The sequence below is a fragment of the Thalassophryne amazonica genome, chromosome 18 (assembly GCF_902500255.1).
Source record: "Thalassophryne amazonica chromosome 18, fThaAma1.1, whole genome shotgun sequence".
NCBI lineage: Eukaryota > Metazoa > Chordata > Actinopteri > Batrachoidiformes > Batrachoididae > Thalassophryne > Thalassophryne amazonica.
Genome location: NC_047120.1, coordinates 66,073,769 through 66,094,510, shown reverse-complemented (window position 1 = coordinate 66,094,510; position 20,742 = coordinate 66,073,769). Strand labels below are relative to the sequence as shown.

General features: G+C 40.5%; 1 protein-coding gene across 2 annotated transcripts; it reads left to right on the top strand.

Annotated features, from left to right (window-relative positions):
* Positions 1-380: 380 nt before the first annotated feature.
* On the top strand, positions 381-20,423 carry tmem184ba (transmembrane protein 184ba). 2 transcript variants are annotated; one of them, XM_034194136.1, is made up of 10 exons: positions 381-579; positions 661-708; positions 7,048-7,281; positions 7,405-7,570; positions 16,839-16,929; positions 17,137-17,304; positions 17,490-17,659; positions 17,728-17,922; positions 19,189-19,215; positions 19,566-20,423. In XM_034194136.1, exons 3-10 carry the CDS (start codon positions 7,048-7,050, stop codon positions 19,793-19,795), a joined length of 1,281 nt encoding a protein of 426 aa, XP_034050027.1. In that variant the 5' UTR covers positions 381-579; positions 661-708; the 3' UTR covers positions 19,796-20,423. The 2 variants fall into 2 exon arrangements, with proteins under 2 accessions (XP_034050027.1, XP_034050028.1); XM_034194137.1 differs by lacking the exon at positions 19,189-19,215 and having other exon boundaries at positions 384-579.
* Positions 20,424-20,742: the final 319 nt, after the last annotated feature.

Genomic DNA, 20,742 nt, shown 5'->3' with positions numbered 1-20,742 from the left:
TGAGAACTGGTCATACTTTCTTGAACAGTACTCTCTTCCTCATAGAAAAATACCAGGATGGACCATGTTTGGAATGTCCACAGCCAGAGACAGTGCAGCATACATGTCCTCATGTACTGTAATAAATATTCCAGAGAAAGGCGAGAGCTTCTCTCAGAATTTAGAAGAACAGGCCTGAAAGAAGATTCTGTAGGAAGTGTTTTAGACATAAGGTCGAGTGGGAGGAGAGTTTGTTGGCTTTTTAAATACTTTAAAGTCACTGGAACTCATCGAGAGGATTAGTGCTGCTATAACGGAACGATCCAGAAGGTGGCAGCAAATACAACAAGAAGGATGCGGGCTGCCGTTAAACGCCATAGAAGAAGAAGAGGAAATCGACAAGTTAACATTTTTACGTCGATGTGAGTCCGCGAGCGGCAGTGGTTCGGTGGTAATATCCGGTAATATCGACGTTTAAAATGTGATGCCAACGCTTTTGTGGTTGAAGCGACTTTTAACGTGATTTAAGGCCGTTTCTTGGTTCACTTTGTGGCCGATTTACTTTGAAAAAGATTTTACAGAAAACTGTCCGTCAGCCAGGTAAATCATTAAGAGTCTGACTTCACATTAACGCTTATTTTTTTTAAAACATGCTAATAAAAATGTTCCTGTCGGTTCCAGGAGTGAAAATCCAGATTATCTGTATATTATCGTTACAAGTTCTACAAGGTGAGTTAAAGAGAAATTCCGACATTTTCAGCCACAAAACGTCACGAATTTTTTTCTTTGCCAATTGATCAAAAACAAAAAAGGATAATTTTGTGACAATTTTACAAGCGTTATTGTTAAAAATGAAGCGCCTATAACATTTAAAAAGATTAATTTGCCAGATTTTTCCACAGTTTCAGAGTTTAAAAAACGTATTTTTAATTAAAAATGTCATATACAGTATTACAGACAAAATATCAAATCAGAAAAAGTTGAATTTCTTTAATATTTTTTTTGTTTAACATTTTTTTAATTTTATTTATTTATTTATTTATTTATTTAAAAGATGTAAACTGCATAAATTCTTTCCAGGTTCCCACAAGTGTTATTGTTCTGTGCAGTTTGCGAATCAGCAGTATTCTAGAACTGGACCAAATCAGAATTCTCCTTATTGCATATAGTCACCTATGAACCACCATAGAGTGCACCGTTATTACCGCCACCAACGAAGTTAGGCGGAGGTTGTTTTTGCCTGTTTGTTTGTTTGTGAACAGGCTGGAGCTCACAATTTTTCATATAGCCTTATGAAATTTTTACTGATGATTCATATCCTGATAGGCAAGAACTGATTCAATTTTCAGGGTCATAGGTCAAACTCAGGAAAAAGCTTGGAAAATTGGAAAAATCCCTGTCTTTAACATTGAGCAAATTTTCAAGAATTCATAACTCTGTCAAAAAAAGGTCAAATTTCTTTTATATTTCAGATCATTATGTAGGATGGTATCCTTTATCCACTGACAAAGTTTGATCCAGATTTCAGATTTTGTGACCATTTAAATTTAATATTGAAAACCACATTTAACGTATATTTTCAATTTAAATTTATTTTCATTTATATAGCGCCAAATCACAACAGAGCTGCCTCAAGGCGCTTCACACAAGTAAGGTCTAAGCTTACTAACCCCCAGAGCAGCAGTGGTAAGGAAACTCCCTTTGAGGAAGAAACCTCAAGCAGACCAGACTCAAAGGGGTGACCCTCTGCTTGGGCCATGCTACAGACACAAATTACAGAACAATTCACAAAACAAATATACAGGAAATGCTGTTGGTGCACAGGACAGGAGGGTCTCTAGCACAAATACCACACCTTAAACAGAGAGAAAAGAAACAGAATCAAGCACCAGAAATACAGTATAATTTGTCAGCATTAAACAACAAGAAAAACAGGAAATACTAAGGTGATCGCCGGCCACTAGCCCCGAGCTTCACTAAAAGACCCAGAATTTAGATAAAGTTCAGGCCGCAGCACGCTCGGTTTACTAATAAAATGAATTAAAAGAATAAAAAGCACAGAACTATACTATGCCAGTATGCTAGCCATATGAAAGGGAGAATAAGTGCGTCTTAAGTCTGGACTTAAATCTCCACAGACTCTGACTGTTTTATTGACGCAGGGAGATCATTCCACAGAACGGGCACTATAAGAGAAAGCTCTGTGACCTGCTGACTTCTTCTTCACCCTAAGGACACAAAGTAGTACTGCACCCTGAGAACGCAATGCCCGGGCCGGTATGTAAGGTTTACTTAGGTCAGCTAGGTAGAGGGAGGTGCCAGTGCATGAACAATTTTATAGACTAGTAGCAGAACCTTAAAATGTGATCTCATTGGGACAGGAAGCCAGTGAAGGGATGCCAAAATGGGTGTAATGTGGTCGAACTTTATGCTTCGTGTCAAAAGTCTGGCTGCAGCATTTTGAACCAATTGGCGAGCCCTAATGCTGGACTGCAGTAAACCAGAAAATAAAACATTGCAGTAGTCCAATCTAGAAGAGATAAATGCATGGATCAGGGTCTCAGCATCAACCATAGACAGGATTGGACAAATCTTCACTATATTTCGCAGGTGGAAGAAAGCAGTCCTCATAATATTTCTAATGTGGAGGTCAAAGGACAATGTAGGATCGAAAATTAGCCCAGGGTTCCTCACTTTCTGTGTGATGTATGACATATGAGCCTAGGCTGAGCGTTAACTGGTCAAATTGATGCCGATGTCTCACTGGACCAAGAACCATCATTTCAATCTTATCAGGGTTTAAAAGTAGGAAGTTTCTAGGCATCCAGCTTCTCACTGATGCAAGGCAATCTTCTAAGGATTTTATGTGGATGAGATTACCAGTAGTTATCGGCATGTATAACTGAGTATCATCAGCATAGCAATGAAAGGTAATCCCAAAACGCTGCAATATGTGCCCAAGGGGTGCTATATAAAGGGAGAAAAGCAGGGGGCCTAAGACAGACCCCTGTGGAACCCCAAATTTCATGTCACTAAGGTTAGAGGTAGTGTTACTGTACAGAACACAGTGAGAACGACTGGTCAAGTATGATGTCAACCATGCAAGGGCACTCATAGACTTAAGAATATGTATAAAGCAGACTAGACAAATTAAGTAATAAATAATAAACGCATACCCTGCAACTCAACCGCATTCTGCTGATTTTAATTCTCCTGAGGTGGCACACAGCAACCATGCAGAATATCACCCGCTGTCCAACGCTGCTTCTGGCTTCACAGGGCTTCATATGTTTCGTAAGCTTCGATACTTCCAAGTTTCATGAGGTTGACATGACGCTCATTAAGCATCCAACATCCATCGCCTTTGTGTTTCTTAATGCTTTAATTTGTCCAGCTGCGGTCCAAGCAGGTAAGCACAGACCTCACTAACATGAAGCAGTGATAACTGATTCAAAGTACCATAACCACAATGCCTCTCTCCTGTTGAGGTCACGAACAGTGCTGTCCGCTGGAGTCACCCACTGCCACTTCCTCTCCGAGCCTTCATGGTCACACTCCTCCAAAATCTGATAAACTAACACGGCTTACTCTTCGACGTGTAGACGTAAAATATAGTTGGCAGGTGCTGAAAAGGAAAACTTTTCATCATCGCTGAAAACTGAGTCAGCAGTTCTTCAAGCCTTCATAGATGCAAAGAGGATTACATATTTTGTTTTTCCCTATGAGCTGGATTGTACTATTATTTTTTTTGTACTATTATTGTACTATTATTTACTATTATTTATATTGTAATATTTTAATGTCCTACAGTACAGAATAAAGTGATTTTTGAAACACACTATTTTAACCTTAAATTTAGCACACAATTACTTTAAAAAATGACAAATTAAATAATCTTCTGGTGATTTCTATTTTCATAGCTTCTGGTTATGGTAAGTAGTGTAGTTTTGCTAAAAAATGTATTTTATTTTTGATTTTTATTTGTTTAGAAAGCATATCTTTCTAAGTGTTGATTGAACTGGTCTCTGGGATGTCCTGAGAATTTGCGGGAGTTGCTAGACATCGTGGGCAATGTGAGTACTGTGGCAGAGGTTATGTTTTCCCAGCGAAGGCTGGCATTCATCAGGGATGTGGTCTCTGTCCTAGACTGTTCAGTGCTTGCTTGGACTGAGTTTTTGGTCAGGTTGTGTAAACCAATGAATTAGGTTTTTTTTGTTGGCGAGGAAAGGCGGAGTCGATGGATACCCTGATTGCAGCACTTAAGAAGCTGAGTGAAGAATTGGACTCCATAGGTTTGCATTTGTCCTGGATCAAGAGTAAGACAAACTTGCGTGGCTGTCAATCCGCAGACTAACATTTACTTTATCAAACTGATGTCTGTGCAGCTCCGACAGGTAAAGTGTTGGTGAGAATGAAGGCTGATCTGTCACTTGTTATCCAGAGTCTCTTATGGCTCATTGCTTATCTTTCCTTTCTCTGTCTGTTCTGTTTAGTCTGTACAAAACGGCACATACACCACATGATGTTCTGACATTATAGATATGACAACCTCAAAAGGAAGCTGCTATCATTGATCAGGGCTAGCCATTAACACTAACCAGCTGTTCGTTTTTGTTTTTTTTCCTGTGTGTCTGAATTGGGTGCGCCTGAAACTGATACTGTTCCTTAACACAACTCCCTTGGTTCAATAAAGCTTAGAAGCAGAATCAAAGTGCGGGTTAAATTCTCGCTGAAATGCTACGATTGTGTGCACGAGGTGAAGCGCTGCTCTGTGCAAGGTAATGAACGTGCATCACTGCAGCTGATGGAGGGGGGAAAAAAAGCTGGAGATGTTGCACCCACCTTTGGAATGGTGCCTGGTGAGATCTGGAGATGGGTCAGTAGTCCTGAATAGTTAGTGGGCCAGTGGACAAAAACACAGCAAGTGGCCTTTCTGCCAAGCTGCTGCTGCCTCACAAAGCCTCACTGTGTCTGCACCTGCAAACACCTCATCCCTTGTATTGCTCAGAGGAGTCCCAAAAACTACAGGAAAGCTGTGCTTACTAAACATTTGATTTATGAAGTTCTCTGCCTGTTGTTCAACAGTGGGTCAGAACCATCTCTTCCCATTATTTTAATGATCACAGCTTGTCTAGGATTTTTTACTTTAGGCCACTTCACTGCCATAACGCGTCTTCACTGCACTCGGTGTAACACAGACGCACCCTGAGGTTGTCAGGTGGTGTCCCTCTGAAGGCCCACAGCCACGAGCTGCTAGTTATGTCAGTCCTCGTAACAGCTGGTCTTGGGGATGACGGCTCCTTTTATTGTCAAATTTTCTCTTATGACTGGTTATTAGTGATCATTGTTAAGTCTTCTAATGGATGCAACATCAGACGGGTTCCAGACTTATATTTCCAAACCAGCACAGTAACCACCGTTCACTCACTGCAGGTGTCTGATTCATCAGACAAGTGATGCGTTCACTGACAGTCGGAAATCAGTTCACGGGTCGATCCAAGATACACACATCAATACTTTACGGTTATAAAATATATTTTCTGGCTCAAATCATCAGTCTTACTCATACTTTCATGCCTTTGCACCCACTGTCAATCTAATATGAAACAGTTTTATTAAAACATACACTTGAATGCAGTGTGGCGGTAAGATAGTGTAGTTTTTTTTTCTCCCTGAACTACAAAAACTTGGTAACTACTTACTACTAAAACTTCACTCCGACAAATGAAAGTTGTGGTGTTATGTCATTAAGACAGTGAATGCAATTATTAAAGCTGTATGGCCTCTGTTTTTTGTTTTTTAAGATTTAAGACATGAAAAGATTTTTTTTGGAATCACTATAATTTGATTCCTTAGTATTTAAATAAGGGATTCATAACTTGCTAATATGATCAAAATTCGCATTGCCTGGAACCAATTTAGAATTTCTTCCCCTGAAGGGAAGAAAGTCCAGCAATCAAGACAACCATGACCTGCATTTGGTAGTGACGTCAGATCACATGGGGGGCTTCCTTCAACTTGCACAAGGTACACTAGGAAGCCCACAGTGACAGGTAATCAGTGTAAAAGGCAGAGTGCCGTCAACTGGCTACTCGCTCGAACAAAATAAACCAAGATGGCGAAAAATGCTTTGAAACAGCTTATTTGTTTCTCATATATTTTGTAAAGGTTAGCAAGAAATAAACACTTCTAAATCTAAAAGCACTCTTTTTTTGAAAGCCCATAACACCTCTAAAGTGATTTACAAGGCATGTTGTGGATGTTAGTATGCATGCCCCTTGAACACACATTATGTAAGTGCGTCATGCCAAAGGTAATCTCGAAACTTAACACATGCGCACATACGTCCTCCTGCCGATGGTGTTAAAATGAAAAGAAAATATTCACTATGGAATTCCCCCCAGATAAATATGTTCTCTTAAATAAAATGAACTGTAATTTTAAAAATGCTCATTTCATAAATAAACGGACATTATAATGCTTGGATTTCAGTAGAAACACAATTGTGAAACTTGAATGGGTGTACATCTTTAATTCATTAACTAATTTAATAGTTGATTAATTATTTTGGTCATTATTAATTGGAAAAAAATTGTGGTCACCATGCTACATTGGTTCACGTAAACCATTACCACGTGGCCTGTAAGTGGTGCTATAGTGTTTTGTTATTGTGTGGAAAATGTTTAGTGGGGTTACAGTTCTAATAGATTAATTTTTTTTGACACACACCACATGCACATTATTACAGGGACTGTATGCAGAATATTTAACCACAAAAATATGAGCATTGCGTCACAGAAAAAGCATTCTGGGAATTGTAGGACATGAGAAACTGCGCGTCTCGATTTTCTGTCTGAGTCTGAGCAGCAGTGTTCCCCATCTGTTCTTATCTCAGATTAACTCTGATAATATTTAAAGTACGATCAATATGTTAGATTACTGATTAAAAAGGATGTTCATACTTTCAGGGTTGTGTCAGACTGTTTGAAGAAGGTTTCAGTGGTTTCTTGTCTGCTCTCTGCGACCTGACTGTTTTATTTTTTTTATTTGAAACTCTGCCAATTCCAGATGTTCTGGCTGTTGCGGCGAGACGTGCCACTCTCAGAGCGGCTAGGTGAGGACTCTCCTCTGGCCGCTGCTTCCAGCTCCCTGCCCACTGCGATTCCAACGGGCCCCAACATCTCCTGGATCCCTGAGGTGCCCCTGTTGAGGTCGGACCAGCCGATCTTCCTCATGACCTCTGCGGCTCAGGCTGTGTCCGGCTTCTTCGTCTGGATCGCTCTCATCCTCACCTGTCACCAGGTAACCGCTTCTCATCTGGTGGTCTGGAGATATTCAGAGTCTGTTAGTTTCTGTCGCTGCTCCATCAGCTCTTAAGTTTTACTTTTATTCCTTAATCTTCCTTCCTGCTTGTGTCCGTTCCAGATCTACATGCACCTTCGTTTCTACAGCTCTCCTCAGGAGCAGCGACACATCGTGCGGATCCTCTTCATCGTTCCCATCTACGCCTTTGACTCGTGGCTCAGCCTCCTGTTCTTCACCAACGACCAGTACTATGTGTACTTCGACACAGTGAGGGATTGCTATGAAGGTAAGACCGTCACAGCACCGCACTCTTGCATTTCCATTCCCTTTTCTTTATTTCCTGCTGGACGTGAGGTCAGAAAGTGGAACGTTAGTTTAAATGAACCTTTCTGCCAAATTCTCATTTTATATCAGGTGATAATTGACAGATGTTAGAAAATTATTACTTCAGTTTGACTTGGTAGTATCTATACTGTACTTTTGTATTGTGTCCTCAACAAGTTTTAAGTTAAATAAATAAATTCCAGGCTCACATAAGTTGTTCGTTCATAATCTTACATCAGTGAAATAGGTTTTCAATCTCCTGTGTTTTTTTCTTTTCTCTTTGTTGTTTTGCTTTTCTTTTTGCACACAGGTTTTTGATCATTTGTGGGTTTTTTGTCTTTTGTTTTTTTTTTTCTTTTTGCACACAGGTTTTTGATCACTTGTTTTTCCATTTTTTTTCTTTAGTTTTTTGTTTTGTTTTTCTCTTCACACGTTTTTGATCACTTGTTTTATTTATTTATTTTACTTATTTATTATTTAAATGTTTCACATGATTGACCCACCTGGGTGCATATTGTATAGATAATGTTTTTATATGAACTTTAGCGCTGCACATATTTGAAATCTGTTTGTCTGGACCTGCGGCAGGTGACACTGCTGCAGGGTGAAAAAATGATTGCTGCCCGTTTGAAATGTGCATAGTTTGGGTCCGATATTGGTGCTGTACAAGTGGTTTTTGTCGACTCTTGACCTCCTCACAGTAACGGTTAATTGTAAGTGTATTTGGGTGGATGATGTCACTCCAGTCGAGCTGCTGTGATGTTTCAAAGTGCAGCTGATGGCGTGTTTGGAGTGCACTTGTTTTGATGGTTGCGTCTGATGAGCTAAATGAACAGACAACCTTCAGTGGTGCTGCACTGCTCTTTGAATCTGTATACCGATTTACCGCAATGAGTGATGAATTGGCAGGAGGTGGTGAAGGACAGCTGCTCCTCCTCCGCCTCCTCCTCCTGGCATGGGCTCACTGATGGTGTCATCTGTGTTTGGTTATTGTTCATAAATGCTTGCTGCATGTCGTGCTCCTCCTTTTCATGCTTCCTGTCCTACTTTATTGTCCTCCACCTTCTTTCTCTCCACAATCATCTGCTTCCCACGTTCCTCTGAGCTTGACCTAGTCCTGGATAATCGACCTGTTGCATGGCAACTGAGCTCACAAATCTTCCCCATAAGTCAGAATCAGATAATGAGTTTCTCTGAGCCCAACTTGCTGCAGAGTTCCCTTTGTTCTTGGTCCTGTTGTGTCTCCATGGCAACAGGTGATGCTGATGGGGGGGGGGGGGGTCCTGGGGGAGCGAGTGCGGAGATAAACAGCAGAAGTCGTAACGAGCTCCTGAGAGCTGATCAACCCGTTCTTGTGAGTCAGTGCTGTGGTTTGTGTTTAGTGGAAGAGCTGGACGGCAGACTAGTACGTGTGGCATGAACACACGTCACCTGACAGGTGCCGCGAGTCCTACGAAGAGAATGTGGGCGGGTGGAGTGAAAGACAAAACACAGCCTGCTGAGATTAAATCTGTGACAAAGCACTACACACGCCCTCATCATGGTCCCACCCACACCACAGTTCTTACCACTGAAATTAACTCGTATTAAGTCAGAAACACGTCTTTTACTCTTCTTTCACCCGAAGTTTGACTCTGAGAACTGTGTTGCACAGGCAATGAATTGTATTTCTGCAGAGCAGTTGGCAATTTTGCTAATTATTTAAAGGGGTATTATTATCGTCAGCTTTTTAGCAGGGGAGGTGGACAAGTGGTTAGTGCATTTGGTTTCAGTCCAGAAGGTTCCCGGTTCAAACCCCACCACATTTCTCCATGTAATGTGGAGTTGTGTCAGGAGGGGCATCCGGTGTAAAACTTGTGCCAAATCAACATGCAGCCCCACCTTGGATCTGATGTGGTGACCCCAACAGAGCAGCCAGAGAGACTTACTTACTATTATCTTCAACTTTTTCTGCTTGATAATATCAGTCATCAGGTGTTTTTAATAACCAATAATAAAGTGTGGAAATATCATGTAGACACTGATGTGAATCTTTACAAATGAAGAAAAATTCAGGGACTCTAATCAACAGTTTCTTTCACTGCGTACATCACTTTAAATCAAGGCTTTGATCCAGTTTGTGGAACAAAAAGGTATTTAACATGGTATTTTGCCAGGAAAGAAAATGAAACCAGGAACTTATATATTTTTTTATGTTCTGGAACAGAATAGTTTATTTAAAATAATGGTAAGCGGTTAATATCATTTTTTTTTTTGTTCTTAAAAAGAATTTTGCTTACAATGACCTGGTGAGGACAAACTCCATTAACCCTCTGGAGTCCAGGGTATAATTGGCCGTTTTTGACTACTTTTGGTTTTACCTTTATAATTTACCTTTAAAAAGTGTTTACCTGGCCTTGTTTGGTGTCATTTTTTTTCAACACAACCTCACGTGTGACTTTACAGTTTCTGACTCATTCTGACCTACTGTATTAGCACAGTGACCAGGAGTGACGAATCACACAAAACAAAAAATCTAAGCAGAAACAAGTTTGTTCTTTTTTTTTTTTTGACTGTGAAAACCACAAACTTCTTTAACGAACCATTTTCATATCTTAAAATGTAAATATAAATTGTAAATTTCAAAAACATATGTACAAATGTAGCAAAAAACAAAGTTAAACAACAACAATTTACATAAATGCAGGAAATGCTGCAGGTGTTTTTTGTACACTTATTTGCAAAACAGTCAGATTTCACAATAAGATTTAGAATGTAAATATAAATTGTATATTTCCTAAACATATAGTGCAGGAAATGCTAATGCTAAACTATTTACAAAACAATCAGATGTCAAAATAAAATGAAACACAAATTATTTGTGCCACTCAAAAAAAAAAAAAAAAACCCAAACAATTCCTGTCCAACACAGCACAGAGGGGCACATCGCAGGCCTGACACTTCCACAGTGCATCACTCCTCTTGTTGTCCACCTGAAGGCACCGTTGGCACCTCAATCTGCCTTTTGTTGCTTTTTGCTGAGGATCTGTGCCTGTCACAATTGGCACAGGAACGTCGTTCTCGTTCCTGTTCTGTGGGACACCTGTTTTGTCTGTGCCACACAGTTGACACATCAGCTCCACCATAAAGTCGTTGTGTGTCATGGGCTGCACTTGCTTGACACTGCTGATCTCATGATGCACGATGAATGCATTTGTGGTTGCAATGTCAAGGAAGTGCAGCAACGCTGTCCTGTACCAGTGTGCAGTTTTCCGATGGGTGGAGTAGTACTGGATGAGCAGGTCAGATAGGTTGACTCCACCCATGTTTTTATTCTAAGCCAACACTGGGGTAGGACAGGGAATGTCTTTCACCATCCAGCATCCATCCTTTGCATCCTTCACCCTTCTCCGCACTGTCTCACCCGAAAATGCATGATGGATGGTGGAGCACACAGACACCTCCCGTGTGTCCATCCACTTTACAAACACCAGAGGCCCCTCTCTTATCCATCTTATAGATCCTCTTTCAGATTTTTTTGTGAGAGCATTTGCCCTCCCTCTGGGGCATCTTCATCTGTTCTCCCTGTATGTGCCATATGCCCCAAACTTCATGTTAGCCACGTACATGAACAGTTTGGGACTCGTGTAAAAATTGTCCATGTAAATATTGTACCCAGTACCAAACGAGGATGGCTGGATCAGGTTCATGACTACATCGTACGACAGCCCGTGCTCACTTGTGGTCACACTCTTGCCAGCGTAAATGGTAAACTTGTGTGTAGCCATTACTTGAAACAGCCAACACAAAAAGTTTCATGCTCCATTTTGTTGGCTTGTCCTTAAAATATTGAGTCATTCCAGTTTTTGTCTTCATCGCCACCATTCTTTCATCCACTGCCGGCTCCCTCCTCGGGTGGTAATAAGCCTGGCAGGCACTGAAGATGTCATTATAAAGAGGCCTGACTCGAAACAGTTTGTCATGACCTGCTGTTCCCTTTTTTCTATCATTTTCTACATCCTCATCTGGATCACTTAGGTGGATGTTCCAGAATATCGATCTGAATCTGTCTCTGGACATTACGGTACTTTCACTGGAAAGGGCACAGACAAAATCTGACTTTGTTTCCAGTTGTCCTGGAGACTTGGCAGTGACACCAATGACTTGTATATCAGAAGTCCAAAAATTTGTACAGATCTTCCATTTCAGTTGCTGTCCAGTTGTATTTTTCCCTAATGCCTTGTTTTTTGCAGCAATTTTATTGGTGTTGGTGCAAAATGTTCTAATTCAGTTGAACAACAACAACAACAAACAAAAGAAAAAGGTCTTTTGGACTTGGGTTGAAAAGTATATCAACCTGGGCTCCTGGTGTTCTCCAAGGCTGAAATCTGCTTACTGCTGGAGCGGTGTCTGCATCCTCCTATGTGTTCCAGTAGTCAGCGCTGGAGTATGTCTCTGCTGTGGGTCTGAGCAGAGATCTGGATCTGGAAACAGAAACGTGCGCTCCGACCCTCTCTTCAGATCTCCGTGCACACATTGGTGGATCCACCTGCTTTGGTTGCTCCTCCAGAACAAAAGAGGGATGATCTCTTCCTCACTGTCTTGTTTCAGACTCTGTCTTCCTCCAGTTCAAAAAATAACTGAAGCGCTTGCTCCACATTCATAAAATGCCTAATTTTTACAACCCCCCCCCCCCCCCCCCCAAAAAAAGAACAACAAAACAACACACTTTCCACCAGTAATAAAGAGAAAGCGACCACACAATCAGACCCACGTGGGGTGGGTGGGTGTGATCAATCACATGTGGGGTTAGTGACTTCTGAGTGGTGGAAAATTCACGAGCCAGCCAACCAGTGAGGAAGGAGTCATATTTCTTCCCACTGCTGTCGCTGCTGCAGTAGAGAAGGAAATGATCCTTTTGGCTGTGTGCATATACATAAACACGCAGCGAAAAATGACAATATTCATGAAAACGCATGGCGTAAAAAATACTCGTAAGTCAAGTTATACTAGGCCTATTAACAAAATGTAAAAAGTGCTATAAAGGTTGAAGTCTCCACGTTAAACACTCATTTAAAGGGAGCTTCAGAGTGCAGCAGATTGAGTGTTACGTCTGCTTAATTAGGTCATATAACTTTTTACGCGAGGGTGCATCATTCTACTCCAGAGGGTTAATTTTCCACACTCAAACAGTTGGTGGCAGTAACACTCTGTGTCAGTTTTCAGACCGCCAATAAACTCAACAGAAGAAGATGACGACTTAGCGAGGTTCACTCTCAGCTGTTTATTTTTGTTGTTGTTGGCAGGACAAAGCGCTGTCATCCCGTGTTTCACGCTGAGAAATGCACCCGGAGCAGACAAACATCAAGGGACTTCTTTAAAAACGCTGCATTAATTGGTCATTATTATGCTTTTCTCGTCTTGGTGGAGCAAATGGGATTATTTTCATCACGAGTAGAACGCTGAAGATGTGTCAGATGGCTGAATATAATAATATAATATAGCTCAACTTTTAAAATAACTTATTTTTCTTGCTGTTCATGGGACAAAGCACTGGAGTTCTCTGGTTCAGGCCGAGAAATATACCCGGAGCAGACAAACATAGAGGGACTTCTTTTCTTCAGTAATTTCCACGAAAAGAATTAAAGTACTTCCCAGACGTTGTCTTCCAAAACAAGAATGTCTTGTCAGGCTGTGATGATGAATCCGACTGAAACGACGTAACAGATCAGATGGTGTTAGCACTGGTACCACAATCTCTTGTACAAAGAGACTGGTGGCATGTTTTTGAAAACATGGCTGTGATTGGTCCATCTGATACATCAGCCGCTATTGGCTATCATGCCATGCTCTGTGATTGGCTGTAACTGCAGAAAATGTGAAAAACAAACTGAAAGACTTGAAAAGTGAGACAAACTAGTTGCAAAATGTCAAAAATGTCGGGGGTGGGAGCTTATCTCACCCCTGTGAAACCAAAATGGAAACCAGGTATTTGCTTTGTGTGTCTGGAATTCGCACGGCAACCTAAAACATTTGGAGGTTTGAGGAGTGGAACCAACATACCATCCTCCTTGCATTGCCGCCATTTTGATTTTGAAACGTTGTAAACAAAGGCTGCATCCCATCAGAGAGCGGCGTGTCTCAGCCAATCAGCAAAATGTCAGAATCCTGACTAAAAGTCACGTGACCAAATAACCCAATACCGACTCTTTTGCCTTGGCTGGAGGAGTGGAACCAACTTAAGATGGTGTGTGAATGGTTTTAATATTTTAAGCACTCGAACTGTATGAATGGTCGTGTGAGGATTGTAGCGTTTGCTCCTGAGCCAGTCAATGGGCAGCAGCGGGTTTGCACAGGTTTCTCTGTGAGGCGGAGAGCAACACAGCGCCGTGTCTTCTAAAAATACACCAAACACACTGCTTCCCTTTAAATACACAATAAGACTATTTCAGGTGATCAGCACTGACCCGCTTTTTCTTAAAGGGCTTTATTTTACTCAGTGTCTCGTTTTGAAAAGTTCTAGCTTCTGCTGCCTGCTGCAGAATGCTCTATTGTCTTATCTGTTTTTCGTGGGAGCATTACAGCGCCACATACAGGTCTGGCATATGTAGTGTTTTCAGTGTCCCACAGCTAACATGGAATGTTATTAACCGGTTCGGGAACAGTATATTCTAACCAGTTCAGGAACGTCAGTTTTGGGGTGGAACCCAAAACCGGAAATGTTAAAATACCATTTCTGTTTGGGACAAACCAACTGGGGGAAAAAATTCTTGTTCAAAGCCATGCTTTAAATTGAAAGGAGCTGCTGTGTGCCGCACCCACTCCTCGGAAAAGGGGCGTGTCTATCTTGCTCACACAGACCATGAAGACCATACAAAAACAAACCTTTTCAGGTTGAAAAGAGTTCCTACATGTTCAGACATGCTGTTATAGAAGTCTGAGGACATTATACCGAAATATTTCAACAATATTTAACTGCAGTTTTATTTATACAATATATGAGCTCTTCACAAATAATACCAGATTTAAAAAGCAAAACTTTCTCAAATATGTTGATTTAGTCTTTTTCTGTTCTAATTGCTGTATATTAAAGTTGTTTGCAGAACTATTTTTTTAAACAAAAGAAGTTAGAAAAAATAAAATAAAAATACTTTGACCCGTGTGTGAGTACTCATTCGTTTGAAGATTAACATGTGACACTAATACTGTAATACTGTGATTTCTCTCTACATTTACAGCAGCTGAGCTTATTTTTTTCACTTGTCATCTCTGGGTTGTTGTAAAGTTCTGAACTGTTCTAAACTGCGGTTCTGTGTGATTTTAATGCATCAGTGACATTTTATTTGTTCCTGTGGTTTCTAATCTTGCCTGTGGGTAAACATTCGTCTGTGAGGTAAGAGGTCACTGTTCTGACGACGTTAACTGTGTGATTAACCTGCAGATATGAAGTCTGACTCAACAGCACCAAAAATGAAAGAAAAAAAACAAACAAACAAAAAAACAACCTACAAAACTTCATGATAGTTTTTATTCATGAATCCAAATCTTATTAAATAGTTGCTTAAAACTAACTACATTTAGCTTTAAGTAGATTTAAGGGAAAAAAACAAAGTTTTTAATGGTTAAACTTGAAAGAATTCAAGTAAACACACAGTTGAAGATATTAATCAGCCGTTAATCTGTTATTATTACAGGTAGTAGTTTAATAAAGTGTCATAAAATAGTTAAAATAAAGTCCATCAGTTTCTCAGAAACCGTGGTGAAAATTTTAATTACATTTTTTTTTTTTTTTTTTTCCACCAAACAGTCCGTACTTGAAAGAGATTCTGTTGGTTTTTGGTTCAGAACCATTATTCTTCAACTGTATAGTTTAAACTGCATGTAGTTTAAAGACCTGATTTGTTAATGAACAGCACTTTGAGGTCACGTCTTATGGTTTTGGTGTTGTATAAATAAATTAAAATGAAAATTTAATGAGGTTCCAAGCCAAAAAAGTTTAACTTTGATCAAATATTATCTTTTAGTGTCTAACCAAATCTTCACTAGGTGGCAGAATACAGAAAGGAATGTATTTAGTTTGAAGTTGATATTAGCAAAAGTTTCAAATCTGTTTTATCGACTGACAGATTTTTTTTCTTTTTCTTTTCATACACCATATTTTTCATAGTATGTCGCATCTGCCAAAAAAAGGTTACTGAAGAGAGAGAAAAGTTACACGAGAGTATAAGTTGTACCCTTTCTGGGATTTGTTGTAGTGTACTTTTATTATTATTATTGCTGTTTATTCTTTAAATATTGGAGCTTGTTTCATTTAGTGCTTTGATTCCTGAGAAACTCCTGAATAAATATTAGTTATTACTGTTAGTAAGAAATGCATGATTTTTCAGAGTACAAGTTGCAAGGCCTCCCAAACTAAAAATAAACAAATAAGTGCAATTTATGCTCCAGAAAATACAGTAAACTAGAAAGAAAAATTCATGCATTCATTCATTTTCAGCTATTTGTCCGGGTCGCAGAGAAAGCAGCTCATCCCACACTTTCCTATCCTCTGCCAAGTCTTGTAACTCTTCCAGGAGGATCCCAAGGTGTTTCCAAGCCAGCTGGGAAACAGTCTTTCCAGTGTGTCCTGGGGCCTCCTCCCAGTTGGATGTGCCTGGAAGACCTCAAGGAGAGGACCAGGGAGCATTCTCAGCAGGTGCCCAAATCACCTCAGCTGCCTCCTTTCGATGCAAAGAAGTTGCGCTCTATTTAGAGTCCCTCCCGGATAGTTGAGCTTCTCACTCTGACCAGGAATGTAATCCCAGATACCCGACGGGAAACTCCTTTCTACCGATTGTATCTTCAATCTTATTCTTTCAGTCTTTACCGGAAGCTCATGACCATAGGTGAAGATAGGAGCGTAAATCGACTGGCAAATTGAGAGCCTCACCTTCCGGCTCAGCTCCTCCTTCACCATGATGGTTTGGTACAACGTCCGTAAAGTTTCAGACACCGCCCCAGTCTGTCTATTGATCTCCAACTCTAACTTACCCCCACTCATGAACAAGATCCCAGGATACTTAAGCTCTCCCCTGACCTAGAGGGGACAATCCACCATTTTCTGACAGAGGAACATGGTCTTAGATTTAGAGGTGCTGATTCTCATCCGAGTCGCTTCACGCTGCTTTGTTCTCTGTTATAGTATAAAAGCTACTTTGAGGAAAAACAAAAATCTGGCATCCAACTGTCACTCTTCCCATTTTCTTCTTCAGCGTTTGTGATTTACAGCTTCCTGAGTTTGTGCTACGAGTATCTGGGAGGTGAGAGCGTCATCATGGCCGAGATCCGAGGGAAACCCATGGAGTAAGTCGCACATGTCTGTTTGGTTCTGACTTAGAAAGATGAAATTAATTTCTTTGCTGGTTCTGTTCTTGTAAGAATGTTTGTAATTTTTGTTCTGAAAGACACTATGTTCAAAACAAAGCCAAACTAAGCAGTAGTCTCTGACATGATCAGTCAGATCCACAAAGCCACAAACCTTAACGTCTTGGCCAATTTGTGTGTCTTCAGGTCCAGCTGTCTGTACGGGACCTGCTGCCTGAGGAGGAAGTCCTACTCCATTGGCTTCCTGCGCTTCTGCAAACAGGCCACGCTGCAATTCTGCGTGATCAAACCATTGATGGCCATCATCACCGTAATCCTGCAAGCTTACGGCAAATACAAAGATGGAGACTTCAAGTAAGAAACGCATGTCCAGGGCAGATCTATGGCACTGGCGATACTGTAATAATGCCACGTCAGCTGTATGGCAGTCAGCCTTGCTGCAACGCTCAGATGCTGTTGTCTATCTGCGTCTCTCCGTGGAGATAACTCAGCGTAGTAACTAGCTCGCCAACACTGACATTTCCTGTGTGTGTCCACAGCGTTGCTGGCGGTTACCTGTATGTGACCATCATCTACAACATCTCTGTTAGCTTGTCTCTGTACGCCCTCTTCCTCTTCTACTTCGCCACCAGAGAGCTGCTCGTCCCGTACCGCCCCATGCTCAAGTTCTTCATGGTCAAGTCGGTCATCTTCCTCTCCTTCTGGCAAGGTGAGAACTCCTCCCCCTTCTCCTCCTCCTCCATCATCATATATTAAGTCCAGTTTGTTTCTCTTCAGGCATGCTGCTGGCTATCCTGGAGAAATGCGGCGCCATCCCTCAGATTAACTCGGACCAGGTGTCTGTCGGCGAGGGAACGGTCGCCGCCGGTTACCAGAATTTTATCATTTGTGTGGAGATGTTTTTCGCTGCCGTCGCCCTGCGACACGCCTTCACTTACAAAGTTTACATGAGTAAAAGTCTCGACGCGCGAGGTGAGAACACGCAGAAATGGTTCACTGATCTTTAATTTATACCAGAATTATTTGTCAGAAATCAGACATCGTATATCCAACTAGAGGGCGCTCATCATCTCCAAGACTGTAAATCTAGAAGTTCTGAGATGATCTCGGCTCATGATGCTGACTCCAGCCATTCCAGAAATAATACCTCTTATTTCTTTTCCATTGTTACTTATATTATGAACCAAAACACTGAGATCAGAGTTCATTTAATTGTTATATCATGTTTCAACAGCAGAGGGAGCAAGTCAGCTGGAAAATTTTGAAATATTTGAAGAGTTCAGATGTAAAACCCAGCATCTCCAAAACCATAAATTTTTAGTGGAGGCCAACATGTACTTGGCTGTCAAGGGGGACCGTCAGTGTGCAAAATATGAAAGAATTTGAACAAACTGTTTTCATTTTATTGATGAAAGTCTGTGCATTTCAGAATATGGTTTCCTTTAAATCTCCATTTTCAACTGCATTTTTCTCCATTTATTAAAAAACCCCAACACTTAATAGGTTTTGCATCTGAACTCTTTCATTTGTTCTGAAACAGTTGATGACTTAATGAGGCCCCTTTTAGTGCTGCATCTACGGTCTTCATTATGAAATCACTCCAAAACAGTGTGTTTGAAATGCTGGAGTTATAGAAATTTCAAAATGTGATGAAAATCTTTGTGTTTGCCATCACTGATTTTCAGTACCATGAAAAGTTTTGGTATCGTCCCCAGTCAAACGTTCTGTCTGTTCTTTCATTCTGGATTTACTTTGTCATTTTTGCTGTATATTTCATAGCATATTTGCATAAGTAGTGATCGTGATATTTCTCCCCACAGTTACTAGCTGATGCTCACATGAAAGCAGGCAACTGTTTCTACTTTTGCATAATCCATCCAGCAGGTGGCAGACATGTCTGTGGTAAATCACAGACAAAACAGTTAATTTTTCACTTGATTCGTTGCGTAAAATGTCACCACAATCTGTTCAGCTCATCCTCATTATATGCTCTTCTAAATTGTGGAGTTAAAAAATGCCATTTATTGCTTTTGAGTTAGTGTCTACAGAAGCTTCACTCTCATTCGTCTAAATTTTTGCTGTCTGACTTCTACACTGTTCCCAGCACCAAGAATGTTCTTTTCTTCTTCTCTCTTCTGCTTTATTTTGGACTCTTTTTGGTCCGTTACTCTGTTTGAAACCACCTGATGGCGCTCTGCCTTCACGTCTCTTTTCTTTCTTTGCGGCCGATGTATGAAGGATTTCTGTCGACATACGGAGAGTTTGGTACGTTCAACAAATCTCCCTTTTTCAACCATTTTATAGTTTGATTTCTTTTTTTTTTTTTTGTGGTTTACTTGTACCTGTTCTTGCACGTTGACCTTCATGCCCTCTTCCTCCATTTATTTATTTGTCTATCGCTCTCTTTTACAGTTTTACATCTTGTTCTTGTATTTAATCACCGCCCCTGTTTTTTTTTTCCTCTTTTGCTCATTTTATCTCACGGTCATCCTCACCGTTTTCAGTCGCACTTAGAAATGTTCTTTTTCTCCATCACTGTCCTGTTTCACTCCTTTTTTCATTCCCGTTCTCTGTGCTACCTCCTGATTTCTCGCGTGTCTCGACTCCACCCGCAGGCCGCCGTGCTCCCATGAAGAGCATCTCCAGCAGCCTGAAGGAAACCATGAACCCGGGAGACATGGTCCAGGACGCCATCCACAACTTCTCCCCGACTTACCAGCACTACACCCAGCAGTCCACACTGGAGCGGGGGGCGGCACCGCCCGTCTGCCGCACCCACAGCATCATTGGCGCGACTAACGATGTGGAGAAGGCGCTCCTGCTCAGCTCCGATGACGACTTTTAAGCCAACAGATGAGGTGCACTCATGTCACGGCTCCAGGTTCAGGACCTTTTTTATTTTTTTGCACAGACTTATAAAGTGGCAAAAATATTGATGCCTGTTTTTGGAACGTTTGAGTCACAGCTGAGCTTTGGAACGAGAGTCCGTTTCCTGCTTTGACAAAAAGTTTAATTTCACATTACAGGTCAGAAATGTTTCTCTTTCACAGGAAAAGTTCTGACTACGATAAATGTAGGTTATAATGTAGTTAGAAATTCATGAACTGATTTCCAATTATCCAATTTTGTGGATTTCCTACCAAAGTTTTATTTTAAATTTGATTTCTTTAAAAAATGGGTTTCTGGGGTGTTCGGTTGCTTCTTTTGGTTTTGTTTTGTTTTTGTTTTTCTGGCTTGACTTTTGTTTTGAAATATTCCGTTTTGTTTTTTTTGTTTTTTTTTTAAATGAATGAAGAAAAAGTTGATTTGATTTGGATGAAGTACGGTCACAACTAGAACGATATCATGAAGGAATCAATGTCTTCAAAGCAATAATAATAATAATAATAATAATAAAAAAAGTTTGGATGGACAAACAAAACCAGTTTCTGTTTGAATTGGATTACTGTCAATGTAGAACTTTTAAAATCCCAATTAAAAAAAAAAACCCCTTTAAAAAGGCATTGAACACATTTTAAATAAATTACTAATTGTCTAAATGACTGGTAATTATTATTTTAGTTATCTGCTTCACATCCACGTCTTCAAAATAATATTTTCCAGACTTTTCATTCACACTGGAGAAGTCACATTTTTCTAAGCAAGTTTCACAAGAATTTGGGTGGGGCAGTTTGTGACAATCTGGAAAGACTATTCACTCAGTCACACAACGACAGAGTGTGAAGAACATCAGCTAAAATATCTGGAAGTTTCTTGTTTCCACTGTACCGAAAACATACTAAATTTAGATTG

Coding starts and splice junctions, on each gene's coding strand:
- tmem184ba (XM_034194136.1), top strand. CDS start 7,048: ATGTTCTGGCTGTTGCGGCGAGACGTGCCACTCTCAGAGCGGCTAGGT. Junction 7,282..7,404: donor TCATCCTCACCTGTCACCAG/GTAACCGCTTCT, acceptor TGTCCGTTCCAG/ATCTACATGCACCTTCGTTT. Junction 17,923..19,188: donor TAAAAGTCTCGACGCGCGAG/GTGAGAACACGC, acceptor CGATGTATGAAG/GATTTCTGTCGACATACGGA.